We start from the raw sequence: 21,930 nt of genomic DNA on the forward strand, positions 1-21,930 counted from the left end.
TGTGGGGTGGGGGCGGTGATGTGGCAGACGGAGTGTAGGGGAATGAGTAAGTGTACTCACTTTGGCTGACCTACTGAGGTCATTGGAACGCCTCCTGCATTGTATGCAGGTGCGCGATATGTTGGTGGTGCAGGTGACCTCCTCTGCCACCTCGAGCCAGGCCTTCTTGGTGGCAGAGGCAGGCCGCTTCCTCCCGCCCGACAGGGGGAAGATCTCTGTCCTCCCCCTCCTCCTCACCCCATCCAATGATACCTGGAGTGAGGCATCATTAAACCTGGGAGCAGCCTTCCCCCTGGGCTGCTCCATGCTGTAATTTTTCCTATTTCTTGCAGCATCAGTCAGTGGAGGACTGCCCCTTTAAATAGAGCTCCTCCAGCTGACAGACCTTACTGCGCATGCGCAGTCCGCCCGACGCGCAGATCAGCAGTGGGGAACCCGGAACAAGAGGTAAGTGGATCCAATCTGCCTGTGATTGCGCGCGGGGCAGACTGATTTCACTGGGCGCGTTACCCACGTGCCCAGTCGCCCCCCCCACCGCGAACCTGCCGCCATGGTAATATCGGGCCCATTGTCTCTGCATCCAGTCTGTCTAGCCCTGTCAGAATTTTATATGTTTCAATAAGATCCCCTCTCATTCTTCTAAACTCGAGTGAATACAGGCCAAGTCAACCCAATCTCTCCTCATACGACAGTCCTGCCATCCCAGGATTCAGTCTGGTGAACCTTCGCTGCACTCCCTCTATGGCAAATATATCCTTTCTTAGGTAAGGAGACCAAAACTGCACACAATACTCCAGGTGTGTTCTCACCAAGGCCCTGTAAAACTGCAGTAAGACATCTTTGCTCCTGTACTCAAATCCTCTTGCAATGAAGGCCAACATACCATTTGCCTTCCTAACTGCTTGCTGCACCTGCATGTTTGCTTTCAGTGACACCCAGGTCCCTTTGTACATCAACATTTCCCAATCTATCACCATTTAAATAATACCCTGCCTTTCTGTTTTTCCTTCCGAAGTGGATAACTTCACATTTATCCACGTTATACTGAAGCCTCTTTGCATCCTCCTCACAACTCACAATCCCACCTAGTTTTGTGTCGTCAGCAAACTTGGAAATATTACATTTGGTTCCCTCATCCAAATCATTGATATATATTGTGAATAGCTGGGGCCCAAGCACTGATCCCTGCGGTACCCCAGTAGTCACTGCCTGCCACCCTGAGAAAGACCTATTTATTCCTACTTTCTGTATCCTGTCTGTTAATCAATTTTCAATCCATGCCAGTATATTACCCCCAATCCCATATGCTTTAATTTTGCACACTAACCTCTTATGTGGGACTTTATCAAAGGCCTTCTGAAAATCCAAATAAACCACATTCGCTGGTTCTCCCTTATCTATTCTACCAGTTACATCTTCAATAAACTCCAGTAGGTTTTTCAAACATGATTTTCCTTTCATAAATCCTTGTTGACTTTGTCTAATCCCATTGATATTTTCTAAGTGTCCTGTTATCACATCCTTTATAATAGACTCTAGCATTTTCCCTACCACTGATGTTAGGCTAACCCTGTAGTTCCCTGTTTTCTCTCCCTCCTTCTTTAAATAGTGGGGTTACATTTGCACCCTCCAATCTGCAGGAACTGCTCCATAATCTATAGAATTTTGGAAGATGACAACTAATGCATCCATTATGTTATGTTAAAACATTGAATAAAGGTTGCACACTACTAAATCCCACATTGTCTAATCTGCATGCCCGACCTCACCAATCTGCCGATCTGAGTTAGTACCGGGCCTGCAAGAGCGCATGCACCAAGGTTCTCTACTGATGCACTAGAGACCTTGGTGCAAGAGGTGGACAGAACGAGGGAAATCTTATATCCGCGGTGGGGCGGGGGGCAAGAGACCCGCCAGACATATATCCAAAAGGCAGTGGGAAGCAGCGGGGGACAGGTGCACAGCATCATGAACATGGACGCAGTGCACGAAGAAGTTCAGTGCTTTGACATGAGTGGTCAAGGTGAGTGAGGTCAACTGTCAAGTGGTGTCTCATACCAACTGCACCAGGCACCACACCCCCCATCACCCACATACCAATAAACTCTTTCCATTAGTACTCAACTTTTCCAACCAAATGCTTCCTCTCACCCTTACACATTACCACTGTTGCAAGCCGCCCACCCACAACTCACAGGCCCCACACACTGGCAGAGATTCAACCATGATAGGCACATCACCCAGACACACGTCTGCTTTCTTGCAGGAGAAGGTGGCGCATAACAAGAGGCAGCAAGTGGCAGTGGCATTTAGCCCCTCGAGCCTGTTCCACCATTCAATGAGATCATGGTGGACCTGTGACCTAACTCCATATACCCGTCTTAGCCCCATATCCCTTAATACCCTTGGCTCACAGAAATCTATCAATCTCAGATTTAACTTTCACAAGTGAGCTAGCATCAACTGCCGTCTGCAGAAGAGCATTCGAAACGTCTCCCACCCTTTGCATGTAGAAGCATTTCCTAACTTCACTGCTGCATGTCCTGGCTCTAAATGTTAGGCTATGTCCCCGCGTCCTAGTATTCAAGTCTAGGAGACCTCCAAAAACAGTTTCAAATGTCTCGGTAGCCAGAAGCAATAATCCAGCCACTGACCTGTAAATCCTGCATGGTCCCTTTAAATAGCACTGATGGGGGTTCCTCCTGGCACTCTAAGACACATTCAGATGATCGGGGTTAAGACTGTGCGTTGAGTTGAGCGTTAAGTCCCAAAATGGTGTCTATCACTTTCAATCAGTGGTGCACACTGATTGAAGTCATTTTCTCCCTACTTTACATGATTCTAGCGTTCGTTATCTGCGCCTCCGCTAACTCCTATACCAAGATGGCGTCCGGCGCACGTCACACTGGAAATGTGTGTGCGCATCCAAGATGCCACCTTGGATATCGGAGAGGCCGTGTAGCTCCAAAACAACGGACGCTACATGGCCCAACTCAGCGCCCGTAATATCTTCCTGATCTCAGGGGGATCTATATTTTTCTTCCCCCTTCTCTACAGTTTCCTCTACAGTTTCCTCCTCACCTTTATTTGAAGCCACTGACTCATGTTGGAGTATCATTTCACAGACACCAGCAGCACTTTGGTACCTCATTAATGTGGTCTTTCTTCACATGTGAACCTAGACAGTAAGCATGGGCTAACTACTTGAAGCTACACCCGATCCTGTTAAACTCAGTTGCCGAACAAGCAACTTTTTTTTTGATGTCCACACAAATGTGCACTTTCCAATTTGAGGCATGTTGGCTCAATGCTGGCTGTGTTGTTCTTCTCCTCCATAAGTTAATGGATCCTGAGGCCAATTGGAGCACTTCTACTACTGCCCTGACTGAGGTCAGTAAAATCAAAACAGACCAGTGATCCAACCTGGGGCCCTCTTGGCCTGTGTAGCTCTGTTCCACACCGGGTAATGCATTCAACCACTGAGCTATTGAGGGAGCCTCCGCAATGGATCATGAATTGGTCAGTGAGTCATGTGGAATGGTTCCTGTGGCACCTGGGCTGTAAGCTGGTATACTTGGTGCCTCAGAGAAAGAATTTATGAAGAGGACAATTGCCAGATCGACAAGTAATAGGGAAACAAGTAATAGTAAAGCGGATATTAAACAGATGTGAATGAATGTAGAAAGTAAAATTGTGTCAGAGCACTAGAAAGGAACAAGTTCAGTGAGAATGGGACAGACTTGGAGGTAGAGTGAATTTTAAGCTGGGAGAGAGCAATGCAGTCAAACTGTTGGTCATGTTGCGGTTATTGTTACTGTCCTTGATTTGTTCTCTTGTTTAGACTGTGGAAGAATGTGGTGTGTGAGAAGCTATTGGCCATCTTGTTTTACATTTGCCATGAAAGGGGTTTTGTGCAGAAAATTATATTGCACTGGTCCAGAGACCTTCAGACATTGTATAAACAAAATGATTACAATTTTCTGCAAGTGGCCCAGAATTTTGGACACAGGGTACATTCCTGCACCTGAATGGTGAGGCCAGAGGTTCCCCAGATTTTGGGCCTCGGGCCTCATTATTAATGGAGCTGTCGTGGCATCAGAACCCCACTGGCGAAGAGGAGTGCAGGACCGGAACACTGCTAGCATCACAGTGGATCGGGGGGCCGGGATTGGACTCACGTCCAGGAATTGCAGGGTTCGGGGAGGGAGATCAGGGCCGGGAATGGGTGGCGGGGGGGTGCGGTGGGGAGATGGGGGAGTGGCAGTGATGGGTTCCTTTTGATGTGGAGTCGGGAGGCTGGGCCTGTAAGTTTAATGGTTTGTGAGAGTTCAATAAAGGAAGATACAAGCAGTGTGAAGAAACACAAGAGGAAAGCTACAATAGACAGAAAATCATGAAGCATTCTAAAGACTGTTTTTTGTGCTGGTGTAACTTCTTGCATAATGGTGGAGTGTCATGTTACCTCACAGTTGTGTTTAGGCTGCCCTTATAATGAAGAATGCTGCAATACAAAGCAAAAGACAAAATAGTGCGTAATTATGCAAATAGGAGGGATTACTGCTCCCTATGGGCTCCTCCTTTTTAGGGGTGAAGGGTGAAGGGATGCTGCTAAGGTATTGACTGTATCTTCAAATGTAGTTTGTTCTTGGTCAAGCCAAGTGAACAGTGGAAACTCAAGATATATGGACTGTATTCTGAATGGCTTCAAAAGTGAGGGGAGCAAACAGAGCAAGTACCTGACAGATTGTTTAATGAGACAATTAGCAGAGACTGTTTTTGAGGATCAGAAGTAAAGCACTTACATTCATCATTGTTAGCAGAGTGCCAGAGCTGTTTGAGTACAGAAGGATTCTAATAAATGAAAGTAAATTCAGTCAACCAGCCAGTGGAACAATATATTAAATATAAAACTGCCTCACAATTGACAAACAGTAACTACATTTAATTTGCAAGGAGAGTCTTGTAGTCATAAATCTCCATACATTTCCATAATCTACGGTATCTGTTACTGATGTGTAAAATAATAGATGAGAGGCAGTTGTAAGGCTGTAATTCTGTGGTGAAGTTCAGATGGCATTTGCATGCCCTGAGACTGAATTGCAGTTTTAAATCCCATCTGTGTATTTGTTGTTTCAGGTGATGTTCTCAGTAATATGAAGACTTCAAAATGATAGTTTGCTGTAAGAGACCATTCTAATTAAAAACATTACTAATGCTGCAGGAAATTCAGTCAGCGATCACTCATTTATTGTCTTAATTTGATAGAACCACCTCGGCCCTAAGCTCTGGAATTCCCTCCCTAAAACTCTCTACCTCTCTCTCCTCATTTAAGATGCTCCTTTAAACCTACCTCTTTGACAAGCTTTTAGTCACCTGTCCTAATCTCTCCTTTGGCTTGGTGTCAGTTTTTGTCTGATTACACTGCTGTGAAGCACCTAACGTTCACTACGTTAAAGGCGCTATCTAAATGCAAGTTGTTGTTGTTTTTATTGATCCATTATTCAGTCAGACACAATCAGGGGAATTTTAACCCCCAAGAACGGGCGGGTGGGTAGTTAAAATGATTGATTTTTGGAGTGTGACCACAACCTGGCTCTACACACCGGGTTTAACGGAGGCGCGTTTGGATGCATGTGAATAACCTACTCGCTGCAGCCAGGACCTTAATTAGTTCAGGCGGGTCTGACTCTCCGCCCGAGCTCCGATCTCCAACTCTTCTGCAGACCCGATCACCTCCCGGCCTGTGATCTTCTACCCGCCTCTCTTTCCACCCCCCTCCACCGATATCCTCCATGGCCCATGATCTCCGTCTCTCTCCCTCCCTCCTCTCCGATCGCCAGCTGTGGCCTGCTACCGTAGGCCTTTTCACCCGCCAGCCAACCAGCCTCTCAATCTGGCCAGCTGCTGGGCACGAAACCCGGATGTCAAAAATCAGCCAAAGCACCAGATAGCTATCCAATGATCCCTGTTGAAAAGTGCACTCTGTGGGAGTTGCTAAGACTGAATCTGGTTTGACTGAGATGCCCCCTCCCTCTCACAGTCAAATAGCAGCTGATACGTGCAATCTAGACTCACACATCATGAATAGCCATTTGTTACATCAAGTTACATTGAAACTACAGTACGGCCAAATGGTCTATGCTGGTGTTTATGCTCCACACGAGCCTCCTCCCTCCTTATTTCATCTAACTCATGATCCCCTCCTATTCCTTTCTCCCTCATGTGCTTAACTAGCTTCCCCTTAAATGTATCTATGCTATTCTCCTCAACTACTTCTTGTGGTAGCACTTTCCACATTCTTACCGCTCTTTGGGTAAAGAAGTTTCTCCTGAATTCCCAATTGGATTTATTAGCGACTATCGTATATTTATGACCTCTTGTTTTGGGCCCTCTAAGTCCACCCTATCAAACCCTTTCATTATCTTAGACCTCTATCAGGTCACCCCTCAGCCTTCTATTTTCTAGAGAAAAGAGTCCCAGCCTGTTAAGCCTTTCCTGATAAGTATATCCTCTCAGTTCTGGTATCATCCTTGTGAATCTTTTTTGTACCCTCTCTAATGCCTCTATATCCATTCCATAATACAGAGACTATGGGCTCGATATTAGGAGGGCTGCGGGTTGCGGCGGGGGGGGGGCGATCGCACCCGGTGAAATCAGTCTGCCCCGCGCGCGATCGCAGCCTAATTGGATCCGCTTACCTGGTCTTCCGGGTTCCCCGCTGCTGAGCTGCGCGTCGGGCAGACTGCGCATGCGCAGTAAGCTCTGTCAGCTGGAGGAGCTCTATTTAAAGGGGCAGTCCTCCACTGACTGATGCTGCAAGAAATAGGAAAAATTACAGCATGGAGCAGCCCAGGGGGAAGGCTGCTCCCAGGTTTAATGATGCCTCACTCCAGGTATCATTAGATGGGGTGAGGAGGAGGGGGAGGACAGAGATCTTCCCCCCGTCGGGCGGGAGGAAGCGGCCTGCCTCTGCCACCAAGAAGGCCTGGCTCGAGGTGGCAGAGGAGGTCACCTGCACCACCAACATATCGCCCACCTGCATACAGTGCAGGAGGTGCTGCAATGACCTAAGTAGGTCAGCCAAAGTGAGTACACTTACTCATTCCCCTACACTCCGTCTGCCACATCACTGCCCCCACCCCACTTCTCCTTCTGCACTGCCAACACTACTCTGTCACATCACCCCTCACACCCACTCAAAGCTCATCCTCATCTTACCTGCACTTACTCACCTCGCCAGTACTCATCCCGCCACTACCACTCAACCCAATCCTCATACAATCTCATGGCTCTATCTCATACTCACCCTCTCATGCATCTCTTTCACGGTCAGCCTCATTCAACCTGCCACTACCTGTGCTACAGCCACAGGGCATGCATCACATATGTGCAGTAGGAAGCGTAAGGCAAACGTGTTGTGAGCATGAAGGGGATGCACAAGGGTGTTTGAGGGTTTGTCATGGTTTTTACTTATATTGAATTTCTGAGCAACTCACATTACATATTATATTGGCACCACTACTGCCACGTCTTTGCGAATCTTTTCTGGTTTGTGCAATAATGCCCTTTCCTGAAGATCATAATGAAGACCCACACCTGATGCCACCCATTGTGTCACTGCAGAGTGGGTGCAGGTGCATTTGCAGGGCTGCTTTGTGCAGACGACTGAGAGACGTCGGCAATGTCCCCAGTGGCACCCTGGAAGGCTGCGAAGGAGAAGTTGTTGAGGGCGGTGGTGACTTTGACAGCGACAGGTAAGAAGATGGTGCTCGGGCCAGCCACGAGCAGCTCGGCATGAAGGAGGCTGCAGATGTCCACGACTACATGTCGAGTGACTCTGAGCCTCCGTGTGCACTGCTGCTCAGAGAGGTCCAGGAAGCAGAGCCTCGGTCTGTGGACCCTGTGGCGAGGGTAGTGCCCTCTGCAAAGCATCTCTCTCTCTGCGGTTGCCCTCCCTTCTGCTGTGCAGGTGGATGTGTCACAGCACTGTTGTGGAGCTCCACGTGTCAGAGGTGGCCGGCGAGGCTGGTGATGCTGTTCGTCCTCTGAGGAGGTCATGACTGCAGCTACGGCGGCCCCCATCCGGAAGATGTACATCTGAGGGGGTCCGCAAGGGAGGTACATGTCTCTGGACCCCGGGGTAAGTGTGCAAGTTGGTGAATTTGATTGTTAGGAGGAGGGTGGTGGAGGCCAAACTTTGTCCAAAGTGACGGAGTGGCCTCCTGCAATGAGTGAGGGTCTCCCCCCCACCACCTGTCAAATGGACCTTTGCAGCTGCCGCAGGCTGACAGCTACAACACGTCCATTTGAACTGGGAGTGTTTCCCCCAGTACGGGAAACAGTCCCAGTTATCTGTAAAATCCCACCCCTCCTGAAATATTCCCTTAATCAGGTCTGTAAATGACCTGAAATACCACAATAAATACTGTCAAGTGGCATCCCGCTGGCTTTAATTGCCGGCGGGAGTCCCACACGCGTGGGCTGCGCGTGCACGTCAGCACGTCTGTGGGGAACCGGGAAGTGGGCGGGTTGGAGCCGGACTCCCGACCCGCTCCGGGATTCCCCGATTTTCGGAGCCCCCCCACCAGGAACGCACCCGATAGCGGGTGCTAATATTGGGCCCTATAACTGTGCACAATACTCCAAGTGTGGTCTAACCAAAGTTCTATACAAGTTTAACATAACTTCTTTGCTTTTCAATTCTATCCCTCTAGAAATGAACCCCAGTGCTTGATTTGCGTTTGTTATGGCCTTCTTAACTTGCATTGCTACTTTTAATGATATGTGTATCTATACCCCTTTTGCTTTTCTATCCTGTTTAGACTTATTATCCAAGCAGTATATGGTCTCTTTATTCTTCCTACCAAAATACACCACTTCACACTTATCTATATTGAAATTCATTTGCCAATTACAAGCTCATTCTGCAAGTTTATTAATGTCCTCTTGCATTTTGACGCATTCTTCCTTTGTATTAACTACACCCCCCAATTTGGTGTCGTCCGCAAATTTTGAAATTGTACATCCGATTCCCGAATCTAAATTGTTGATGTAACTTGTGAACAACACTGGTCCCAGCATTGATCCCTGTGGAACACCACTTCCCACATTTTGCCAGTCTGAGTAGCTACCCTTAACCCCTACTCCCTGTTTTCTGTTTTGGAGCCAATTTGCTATCCATTCTGCTACCTGTCCCCTGACTCCATGTGCTCTGACCTTAGCCATGAATCTACAATGCGGTACCATATCGAAGGCCTTTTGAAAGTCCAAATATATTACATCTCCTGCATTACCCTTGTCTACTCTTTCTGTTACTTCTTCAAAGAATTCATTGAGGTTGGTCAAGCATGACTTTCCCTTGTGAAATTCATGCTGACTATTCTTTATTATATCTTCATTCACCAGATGCCTTTCTATTACATCTTTGAGTAAAGATTCCATTATCTTTCCTACAACCATTTGGGCAAGATATTTTGGTGCTGTGCAACTCTACCTCAAGTTACCACCTTCCAGAGAAGAAGGGAAGGGAGAAAAAGTATGGCTAATGATAACATAATATAGAAGGATCTACTTGCATATGTAACATTTGACTTGAAAGATAGTTGTGATCCTATGGTAGGTGTTGCAGTATCACTGTGTCTTTGTTTTCAACAATTTTCAGGACTCTTGCTTATGTTGAAGTTGCTGCTCGAGTGATGTTTTAAAGATTTGTGCATGTAGTGAAAAGAAATTAATCCTCTGAGATCTAAGGTACAATCTCAGTTTTCACTTCGGCCAACAGAAAATGTTTGGATGGACAGCACTGATGTCTTTTGTCACCCAGGTAGAGTCCAGGATGTTCAACGGAGAAAGTTTGAAGTTTGTAGAACATAAGGATGAATCCCCTCTACCTGCATACAAATGGAAATCATTCTTTGGCACGAATGGTACAGATTGAGTGCCATATCACCCAACATACAACCAAAATCCTCGGAGAGAGGAATTTAAGACAAATGTTGACAAGTGTTAGCATTGCACAGTTTAATGTTATGGTCATGAAGTTTTACAGAACAATTTGGTATTTCTAGACTACGTCTGTTATATTCAGACCTTTGTGCGTAGGTTTTTATTTATGTAGTGTTGTCAAATACAATCAAGCTAATTTGTATGGTATATTGATGTATGACAACATTTTCCTGTTACATTTGAACACTCATTATTTCCTGGATTCCTTCGCATAACCCTGAGTTAAAGTTACCGTCTCTGTTTAACTCAGATTTGTGCAAATCCCAACTATATATAATTTCTCCTCAATTGTCCATATAACTTAGATTTGTATACATTACAGTTACAGCCAGCAATTCTTATCCTGGCTTCCTCTGCCCACTTCTCATTCACACTGCAGATAAAATTGAGTTGGAGTTGTGCTATATGAAGTTTTATTTACCCAACCATAATCCATAGTACTAGTAAAACCAAACTAAAAGGTTGTAGTGCTGAATACGTAAGTGTGGTCTCCTGCAACATAACTAATTGTTCCTAATCTGGAGCAGGTTGAGTGCAGACCAAGGAACTGAGAGTAAGGGTGCAAGAAACGATGACAAGACAGATAAAGAGCAGATTGTACTTGAATATTCAGTCCCTTAAGCATGCAACTCAAATGTGTTTATTTTTTATTATAAACCAAAGTTGATTACAAGTGGGATTGATTATACATAATACATAGGATACCTCCTTAGCCAGGGAAACTAGTTCGTTCTCAAGAGTAACAAAAAACAATACTGTTGATTTTTCATTTGAGGTCTTTGGTTCAAACTAGTTAGTTAGTATCCAGTTAAGTAAGGGAGTCATATTACTATTACCATTGTGGTTACAGATTAGTTGGTATATAAATGTACTATTAAATTAAGTTTTAGTAAGCATTACCACATGAATTGAACCAAAACAAAACTAGGTTACCTGGAATTTTCCTGGGGGTAGTCCCAATCTCCCACTGTAACTTTGGCAGAAGATCAGCAGAAACCCCAGGAAAATTATGTAAACATCCATTTACGCTATTTCTCCAAGATTTTTGTTGAAGTTACAATGGGAGAACCCAAGCGGAAATTCTACCCTGGTTTATTTTAAATGAATCACGTACCGTGACGTTTATGAGAGTAGACGAGGGATTGATTGAGTAAGATTTTTAATGAGACAGGCACATAGATTCTTCTCTAAGTTGTAGACAAAAGACTAAACCTATGGCATGTAGGATACATTTGAAGAATGAAGATTGCTCCATTCTAGATGAGTGAACTTTCTTCTCTTTAAAAATAACATGTCATACATTTCCCCTGTGCATTAGATAAACGGAATCGGGTTTAGTTTTTTTATTGGTCAGTGCAGTTGGGAACATGAATCTAAGTGCTATAGTTCCTTGACTAACTATGTACATTTTATATGGGTTTGCAGTTAATTATATGAATGAAAGCAAACACTGCTTAAAGCTTCTACACTCTAGTGACTAAAAAAAAATTACCTTTTTCTGTTACGAGTGCACACAGATGAAAAACATTTCTATTATGAAGCTAACTTATTAATAGTCCTGTTGCCTCCCTTTAACTGAAAGTATTAGTCTTAGTAATAATTAAAATTACCACCTGTGGCCATTTGCTTTGAAAAAAATTGTTGGATTAGCATAGCTCCACAGCTCTCTAATAACTAGTGACATATCTAGTAGTGAAGTACAAATTGTTGTAAATTCAGTATGTGATATTACTTTCCTCCTTACCATTTAATATTTGGGTAAGTTCATACTGTGTAGCCCTGACTTCAGCAGTGGTGCTTTAAAGTAACTGAAGCAATATTGCTTCCTCTGGTAATGTCCTGATGGTAATATAAAAGCTAGAGATGAGGCCGTCTTTTCTGCCCACTGGGAGACTGAGCAGCTGAGCCCGGCCATACAGTCCAGCAAAACATCTTCCCTAGTTAACCTATACATATCTTCCCCACCCATCGAGAAAGCCCGGGAACCAGAAAATAAAATCTTGACGTGAGATTTGCACATCCATTGTTATTGTGATAGCCTGGGGCTGTGGAATCCGCCATGCAAAATAAATGGGATGATTCCAGAGCACCACGGACAGCAGGCTTTATCTTAGAACTACTTGAAACGGTGAGCAATTCTGTAATATAAATGCAGCATGAGATTGTGTAACCTGCAAGGTGCAACTTGGACAAGGTGTATATTCAATTTGGTAGATTTTAGTGCTAGCACTGCAGATGTAGGATTACAAATATTTGATAGTCTAATGCAGTTACTGTAAACTATATTCATTTGGTCCAAGCAGTTGACTGATAAAACCTTCTGAAACTGTGTACTTGACAGTTGCACCTTTTTTAAAAGCCACAAATTATATCACCGTAACTGCCAGTGCCATTAATTATTTCATCTTGCAAGTAAGCCTAGAAGCCAAAGTGCAGAGGAGTCAAACTACCTATTTTTTGTTTCATTTTTTTAAAAAGTACTCCTTGTAAATGTTCTACCACCTTCAAAGGGTTCATTAATCACAAGACCCCTGCCTTTTTGCTTTTTAACAGATGGCTGAGCAGACTTGGCTTAGCTACAGTGGGATATGCAGAAAAAGAACAACGACTCAGACAAGATCAAGGTACAGTAACTGATGTAACTATGTACAATAATTATATACTAAATATGAGTTTACCTTTCAACATAGATTTTATGTGTGTCATTATGGGGGTAATTTAAACTAACCCGTCCAGGGAAACAGATGGGATCGGATTGGCCCACCCGATCTTACTATCCGACAATTGAAAGTAAAATCGGGCGGGGTGTAAAACAGGCCTCTGATCTGCTCCCGTCAGTTTCTGGCCAGATGGTTTAGGTTAAAGTTACCCCTTCATATGTTTGCAGGTGCATTATGCCGTTACACTCTATTGCCAATTCAAAGTATGCTTTTTGCATAAAGCTATGAAAGTAGTAATTTTGAATGATCGGGATTTGATTGTACATGAAGTTAACTAACATAGCACGATGCATCACTTGACGTATGAGAAATCTTAAAACAACTGAAAAATAAGCATTCCCTCAAAAAATTGTTCTAAAATAAACGCTTACATTTCAAACATAAATGTATAAAGATTAGAAAAGTTTTTACCTCGGTGTTTATAGTTCAAAAGAAAATATCACTTCAATGTATCATATTTCTGAAATTACTCCCAATGCTCTAAGCAATGTGAGGAAGAGAGAAAGATGACCACTTCTGTCAATAAGCTGTGGAACACATATTCTTTATACAGGTTGGATGGAATTCAATTGCAGTGGTAACAATCAATTGCGCTATTTTCTACTGTTGTGTGATTCATGAAAACTCCATATAGTGCACTAAGCTTCTTAAGAACAATTGATTTTCTGCGTTTGTATAGATGTACACTTTAACGTATATAAAACGAGTTGCAATAAATTCAAAACTACAATTATACCAAGATTTGGTGCTTTAATCTGGTTTAGCACTCAAATCAACAATTTAGCCATTTATGTGCTACATCTATGTAGTGTGGTGTCCGTGTGAGAACGTTTTTGTTCTTTTCCCTGCATGCTCGTATTATTCACTGGGATGATATAAGGACCTCATGTGCAGCAACACTGTGGGCAGAAAAGCAGAAAATTGGGAGCGCTGAATAGTCAATCCATTTCTAGTCTAAATTAGCCTACAGCCACATTGGCACCAGCATAAAATCCAATCCAGAGGAGAATTAAAAAAGTAGCACTATTTTAGCACACATCATTTGCCTTCTTGTGTGTTTCTCTTTTTTTGGTCTATTGCATTTGTTCTGAAATTAAGTCTTCAAGCACCAGTACAAACAGGGCATTATATAGAATCAAAGTAGAAAAACGTCCATACAAAAAGCAAAAAACTGCAAATGCTGAAAATTTGAAGCAAAAATAGAAAATGCTGGAAACACTCAGCAGGTCAGGCAGCATCTGTGGAGAGAATTGATGTTTCGGGTGCACATGGGAATTGCCTTGACAAAGGGTTCAAATCCAAAACATCAACTTTTCTGTACTCTCCACAGACGCTGACTGACCTACAAAAAAAAGTCTAGTACATAGGTTGTGCCAAGGACTTTTGCAGTGGGCAAATGCCAGAAAAACATCACCTGTAGTACATTGTATCTCAGCAACACCAACTTGCATTTGTATAGGTCCTTTAACATAGAAAAATGACCCAAGGTGCTTCACAGAGGTATAAAGCAAACAGACACTGAGCCAGAGGAGAGATAACAAGAAGTGACCAGAAGCTTGGTTAAAAAGATGAGTTTTAAGGAGGGTCTTAAAGGAGAAAAGGTAGATGGAGATGCGCAGGGGCTTCGCAAGGTGATTCCAGAGAGTGGAACCTAGGTGACTGAAGGCACGGCCATGAATAGTGGGATGGGGGTGGGTGGAATGAAAAAAAAGGTCTGAGTCAGAGGAATGGAGAGTTCAGCGAGGGGATTGTAGGGTTTGAGGTTACAGAGTTAGGGAGGGGGTAAGGCCATGGAGGGAATTAAACACAGTTAAACAGAATTTTAATTTTGAGGTATTGGGGAACTGAGAGCCAATGTAGGACAGCAAGGATGTTTGTGAGGGACAAGTGAGACTTGGGGCTCGATTTCACACGTAAATTGTGGCTGCGTTGGGGGTGGGGGGGCTGCGAAAATTGCAGAAATGCAGAGCGGGTTTGGAGGCCGGATCCAACCCGCCGACTTCTGAGTTCCCCACGGACACACCTGTGTGCGCACGGGCATCCCGAATCCAGAAGTCCCGACGGCAATTAAAGCTGGCGAGGTGATAGTTAAAGAGCCAAATGTACCTCATTGAGGTATTTAAAGCACTTGTGACATATTAGGTAGTTAGAACAATTTTTAACTTACCTGGGCGGCTTTCCCACGGCTTCTGATTCACGCCTGGTGAAACCGGATCAGGCAAAAAGAATCAAAATAAATTAAAGAAAAAAACCATTGCACAAAATCCATCTACCTTTCCACCCTGATGCGATGTCCGTGTCTCCCTCTCCGATCTCCCCCTCTTCAACCCCGCCCGATGTCCCCCAGATCTTCCCCTCACCCTCCCCCCCCCCCCCCCCCCCGATCTTCCACTCTTCCCCCACCCGTCTTCCGTTCCAGCGCTGGATGACGTCTCGCGCTCTCTCTTTCTCCTCCCCCCACCGCGTTGCAGCTCCTGTTGGCAACCAGTCTGTCAATCAGGCCGGCTGCCGGACGGGAAACCTAGAAAGAACTTTAATCACCATCAATTTCATTGCGATCGCATTGGAAACGGTAAGTTTTGTTTATGCGGGTTTTGCCACACGTACCTTCACCGCCCGCCCCCCCCCACTGCTGCAAACCCACCACCATTTCAAAATTGAGCCCTTGGTATGGGATAGGATATGGGCAGCAGATTGTTGAATGAGCTGAAGTTTATGGAGGCCAGCCATGAGAGTATTGGAGTAATTTAGTCTAGTTTGATAAAGGCATGAATGAGGGTTTCAGTTGTACATGGACTGTGGTAAGGACTGAGGCACGTGACATTATGGGGATAGAAATAGGCATAGAAATTGCTATTCGTGTCTTCAGTTCTGGCCATTTCAGTGGTTTGGGAGGGTCAGAAACCTGATTTGATGGATTTAAAAAGGGAGTTGCGAGAGAGGTCAGCACATATGTGGGAGGTAACAATACATTCAAGGGACTTGGAGCAGAAAGGGAGATTGGAGATGGGACGGTAGTTAATAGTTAGCAGAGACGTTGATGTTGGGTTCACGGGTCAAAAAAACCCATATGAAGGTGAGAGATATGAGCTGCACTACACTAGGTTTTCATTCCGAGCAAAATACTGAGCCAAGTAAATTCAGGACAAATGTCACACGTAATTGGACTTGCATTGAGTAAGGGAGCTAAGCCATTAGTTAGCATGTGAGGAACAACTTTAAGGCTGGTAATAAGTTGTATAGAACAGGGCTTTGCCCAGGCTCAGAACAGTGGTGCTACTACATCAGTTTGGACTAATTCAAATGTAGGTCCCAATTGAAAGATGAATGTTCTGATCCACTGTGCTTCCCAATCTCCCCCCCCCCCCCCCTCTCCTGTCCTGTGTTCTGTGTGTACCAAAAGTTTATTTAATTTTGCCACAAGCTCGTGAGTTTTGTTTTAGTCATTAGAAATCAATTTGTGGTAATGTCTGATGAGGATTATGATTTACTATGGAAATGAGACAATGTGGGATACAATACTGTAATAATGTATTTTATTGTACTACTTGATGCAGGTTTTGTAAATTCCAACATTGGTTCACTTCTTGTTATGCATTTTCTCCTTTGGGCTCATACCACATGTAGCTGAGGGGGCCAGGCAGCTTTGATCTGATCCCAGACCTGCACTGATGCTACTTTAAACAGAGTGTCAAAAGGCTTTCAATCGATGCTCCTTCTTGCTCTTCTCCCCCTTTTTTCCTCCCTGGGGAGGCACCTGTCCTCGGCTCAAGAATTCCTCACAGCATCACAATTCAGATCGGGAACTTGGTGATGTGGGCAACCTAACCTACATCCAGCCCTTGCCACCCCCACTGCTCTGGAGCCCCAACTGGTAGATTCCAATATATTCATCTTATAGCAAAATGCAGATCTTTTTAAGGAATATTTTTACAATATCAATACTGTTATGGCAGAAATATAATTTTTCAGCTAGTTCTATGACCAACAAAAAAAAATCTATTGAATTTGGGCCGTGTAAAAAAAAGAACAATTTTCCACTTGACTTCTTGTTGGTTTCAAAAGCCTCCTGGAAACCTGTCCCAATGACTGCCTCTCCCCCCACCCATCCTTCAACTCACCTTCTTCCTTAGTGCCCACCTCTCTCCCCTCGTAAAACTAAGGATTGCAATTTAAATGTAAATCCTTATTAAACAAGCCCAATTGGATGTTCACTGTGGTAATTGGTGAAAAATGAGGTGTTAAATTAATCCAATTAGAGGAACAATAAAAGGACCAGCATTTGTTGTGGTCAAAATGGAGAACATAACCCTTTACTGTACTCAGTAAATAAATGTCTATGTTGCAAGGGTCAATATCATGCCATGTTTGTACTACATCATTAAAACCAGAATAGGTGCAGAATTTACAGCATGATTTTGCCAATGTAAATCGTGCACCATAGGAACAGGAGCAGGCCATTCAGTCTCTCCAGCTTGTTCTGACATTCTATTAGATCATGGATGAACTGTACCTCAACTCCATTTACCCGCCTTTGATCTATATCCCTTGATACCCTTACCTAATTAAAATCTGTCAATCTTGGTCTCGAAAATTTCAATTGACCCACATCCACAGCTTTTTGGAAGAGAGAATTCCAGATTTCCACTACCCTTTATATGAAAAAGTGATTCCTGATTTCACTCCTGAATGGCCGAGCTCTAATTTTAAGATTGTGACCCCTTGATCTGGATACCCCCACCAGAGCAAATAGATTCTCCGTATCCACCCTATCGAATCCTTTTATAATTTTAAACACCTCAGTTCGATCATGCCTCAATCTTCTATCCTCAAGGGAATACAAGCCAAGTTTATGCAACCTGTCCTCATTAATTAACCCTCTAAGTTCGTTAATTAACCCTTATCTATTCACTGTATTTATTAATGGCGTAGATGACGGGATAGAGAGGCACGTATACAAGTTTGCCGATGACACAAAGATAGGTAGCATTGTAAGCAGTGTAGATGGAAGCATAAAATTACAGAGAGATATTAATAGATTAAGTGAATGGGCAAAATTGTGGCAAATGGATTTCAATGTAGGCAAGTGTGAGGTCATCTCCTTTGGATCTAAAATGAATAGCTCAAAACAATGGAAGTCCAAAGAAACTTGGAGGTCCATGTACATATATCATTAAAATGTCATGGACAGGTATAGAAAATAATCAGAAAGGCTAATGGAATGCTGGCCTTTATATCTAGAGGACTAGAATTCAAGGGGATAGAAGTTATGCTACAGCTATACAAAGCCCTAGTTAGACCACACCTGGAGTACTGTGCACCGCACCTTAGGAAGAATATATTGGCATTGGAGGGAGTGCAGCGTAGATTTACTAGAATGATACCTGGACTCCATGGGTTAAATTACGAGGAGAGATTACACAAACTAGGGTTGTATTCCCTGGAATTTAGAAGATTAAGGGGTGATACGATCGAAGTTTTCAAGGTATTAAGGAGAACTAATAGGGTAGATAGAGATAAACTATTTCCGCTGGTTGGGGAGTCTAGGACTAGGGGACATAGCCTAAAAATTAGAGCCAGGACTTTCAGGAATGAAGTTAGGAAACACTTCTACACGCAAAGGATGGTAGAAGTTTGGAACTCTCTTCCGCAAACGGCAGTTGATGCTAGCTCAATTGTTAATTTTAAATCTGAGATTGATAGATTTTTGTTAACCAAAGGTATTAAGGAGTATGGGCCTAAGGCAGGTCTATGGAATTAGGTCACAGATCAGCCGTGATCTCATTGAATGGCAGAACAGGCTCGAGGTGCTAAATGGCCTACTCCTGTTCCTAGGTTCCTATAAGCCCCAGTATAATTCTAGTGAATCTGTGTTGTATTCCCTCCAAGGCCAATATATCCTTCCTGAGGTGTGGTGCCCCAAACTGAACATAGTACTCCAGATGCGTTCTGAGCAAGTCTCTGCATAACTGAAGCATAACTTCTTTCCCTTTGTATTCCAGTCCCCTTGAGATAAAGGCCAACATTTCATTAGCCTTTTTGATTATTTATTGTACTTTTGCAGTAGCTTTTAGTGATTTGTGTACATGGACACCCAAATACCTTTGCTCCTCCACAGTTCCTAGTGTCTCGCTATTAAAAAAATATTCCGTTTTGTCTTTCTTGGATCCAAAGTGGACGACCTCACACATCCCCACATTGAACTCCATCTGCCACAACTTTGTCCATTTAGTCTGTCTATTTCCCTTTGTAACTTGCTGCTCCCATCCACACAACTTGCTGTGCCTCCTAACTTGGAGTCATCTTCAAACTTGGATATACAGCTCTCTATTCCTTCATCCAAGTTATTAATATACATGGTGAAAAACTGAGGCCCCAGTACAGATCCCTAGGGAACACCACTTGTCACATCATGCCAATCAGAAAATGAACCCTTTATCCCTACTTTCTGTCTCCTGTCTGCCAACTAATTATCGATCCATTTCACAAGGTTATCTCCAATTCCATGCGCTTTTATTTGCTGCTCAGTGCGTTTCTTTTCTTTTTTTTTGTGTATGATGCATGGATTAAGAATAGTGAATTCCCAACAAATTGCTGCAAACTACGTGGGTGCAGATCTTAACGACATGTTCACAACAGTTGCTTGGTGTCAGAACTGTGACCAATATAAGCAATCTGCAGGGTGAATGTTGCATTATGTACATAGTTAGCTAAACCAGTGCTTAAATAAATTGTTATACACTAGATTGAATGGGTTTCCTTGGAAATGTATGTGTAAAACACTGGGGCTTTGGTGAAATGCACTATACCAGAAAGCAGATAAAGTGTATGGGTAATTCTAAATGTCACTGTGTGTTTTATTTAGCAATTAATTTTTTTACCATGATAGATTATTGGAGTGAAAGTGAACAAGAGGATGCGGATACCCCATCCACACCCAAGCAAGAGAGTCCGCCACCTCCTTATGACACCTATCCTCGACCGCCTTCAGTGAGTTTTGTCATGTAGTTTTGTTTTGTGTTGTAGCAGGAACAATGATATCTGTTGCTTCTGCATACTTCCTGGTTGATTACAAGTCTCTGCACTCACACCCAGAGATAGCAAAGAAACTTGATCAGGTCATTCAGAGTAGAAAGTATGAATAATATGAGCTTGGGAAAAATGTTAATTTTCAATTTATTTGCATGTTCACTGTAGGACCCAAAAATTAATTTGGGGTTTAGTTAGTAGTTGCCAAATGGACATAACTGGACTGTGCACATTTAGTCAATGAAATTGGTCAAACTGTTGAAGATAAAGGCTGACCTACATTCTATGAATGTTTTGGGTGTAGCAGCTTGCTAATATTATAGTCAGAATGCCCACTTCAAAATCATTTACATAGATATGTGAATAAATGTATATTAAAGTTAATTAACCCCTCGCCTGCTGGCAGGTCCAAAAAGTTTCCTCCCTCTCTTAAATCAACTAAGTTCGTAAACTTTCAATTCATGGACCTTGACACTAAAAAAAACCCACTAATATTACCATAATCCATGTACTCAAACATCAGGAATTGCTTTAATACTGTAATATTAACCGTCAACTTCAATATACATTAAATGCAGTTTTAAAAACATTTAAATACTTGGGATCATCCTGATCTTTTTTCCTTCTATTTTTCTCCTTCTTTCAACTGCATTTTTACTCTTTTTCCAACTGATGGACCCTTTTGAAAATAAAGTCTGTTCTACCTATTTTATCTTTATTTACTGTTTTTTCTAAATTTAAAATATTTTAAATTCTGTTTAATGTTTCCCATGTCCATTTTGCAGGTGGGAGCAACTGTGAAATTTGCTATTTAACTAAAAAGCAGCTCCAACATCAATCAATTTCAGCCAATAAAATGGTGAAGAACCAAAGAATAGGAACCAAGAGGAGATGACTTTTTGATGTGTTTTTCAGCATCGAACTGAAAGGGTTCTGCTGACCAAATATAAATTGACCATCGTAGCTAAATGCAGGACTAACAACCATTTCATTACCTGCGTTTCTTACTGATCAGATTAATTTCTAGTTTTGTAAACCACAAAAATTACTTGGTAATAGAACATCAAATCACAGCAAATTTAATTTCGTAAAAAAGATAATTACAAAATCTTGCCCCTCTCCCACCTTGTGACCTTCAATCTGCTACCAGTCTGGATTAGAATCCTTACAATATTCTCTAACATTGTGAAAGAACTGCACAAGTAAAAGTATTTCAGAATTCCTCAAAAGATCTAACAATTGATATGTAGTAGCATTAAAACTGTGTTCATTAGGTTAGCGTTTGATGATAATCCTCTTTGGTAAGTGAAAGCAGTTATTGAGAAATGAGTGATGTGGCCTTATTCTTAATATTTTGATCATGTTCAAACCACAATCAATGTTTATATTTTCTTACTGATTATTATATTATTACTTTAAGGTGAACTGTGCTAGTCCATACCTTGAACCCAAGCATAACAGACTGTCCTCTACGGAGACCTCTCAATCTCATTCATCTCATGAAGAATTCCGACCGGAACATTCAGGAGGTACTGAGTCACCCGTACGTAAACCAGGGGCTTGGGAACGACGTTCATGGCAGGATCTAATAGAGACTCCACTGACCAGTTCAGGGCTGCACTATCTCCAGACTCTTCCTCTTGAGGATTCTGTGTTTTGTGAAGCGGGCTTTCCAACACCAGAACATCGGAGACAGTCAACTTTACCAGCTCAGAGGTGCCAGATCCAGGATCACTATGGACCTTTCCCATTAGCAGAGGGTGAACGATGGCCAGGAATAAACGGTGGAGGAGGGAAACAGCGCAGTTTCACACTACCTCGAGATGGTGGATTCAGTCATTCCTGTCAGAGCTCCGCAATCTGTGCCCCTGGAGCTCAGGCTGAACTGGTTCAGAAACAAGACATTAAAGAAGAAAAGCAAGAGGAAAAAGGTAAGGAGCATATACAATCCTTAAAAACTCAAATAAAAAAAAAGTACAATTTTGTGAATCTCAATTGCAGTTATCGATTTTAAAACTTACAGCATGTTAAACGATGGAAGTTTCTACCAGAGTGTAATGTTTAAAACCACTAAGATTATGTTAGGTGCTCTGCCAGCAAAGAATCAGTTAGATTAAATATAGAATTGAAATTCCATTGAATTTAGCCATAAAACCACATGGAGTGGATTATTTCC

The 21,930-nt window shown here is 43.0% G+C and overlaps 1 protein-coding gene across 1 annotated transcript in view; it reads left to right on the forward strand.

Annotated features, from left to right (window-relative positions):
* The window catches only part of cnksr2a (connector enhancer of kinase suppressor of Ras 2a), a 514,839-nt gene that overhangs the window by 415,043 nt on the left and 77,866 nt on the right, over positions 1-21,930 (forward strand). The window contains exons 19-21 of the mRNA XM_067992723.1: positions 12,559-12,629; positions 19,615-19,715; positions 21,175-21,685. Coding sequence (XP_067848824.1) covers positions 12,559-12,629; positions 19,615-19,715; positions 21,175-21,685 — 683 coding nt within the window. The remainder of the gene's footprint in view (positions 1-12,558; positions 12,630-19,614; positions 19,716-21,174; positions 21,686-21,930) is intronic.

Source organism: Heptranchias perlo, chromosome 11, assembly GCF_035084215.1.
Source record: "Heptranchias perlo isolate sHepPer1 chromosome 11, sHepPer1.hap1, whole genome shotgun sequence".
Taxonomy (NCBI): Eukaryota; Metazoa; Chordata; class Chondrichthyes; order Hexanchiformes; family Hexanchidae; genus Heptranchias; species Heptranchias perlo.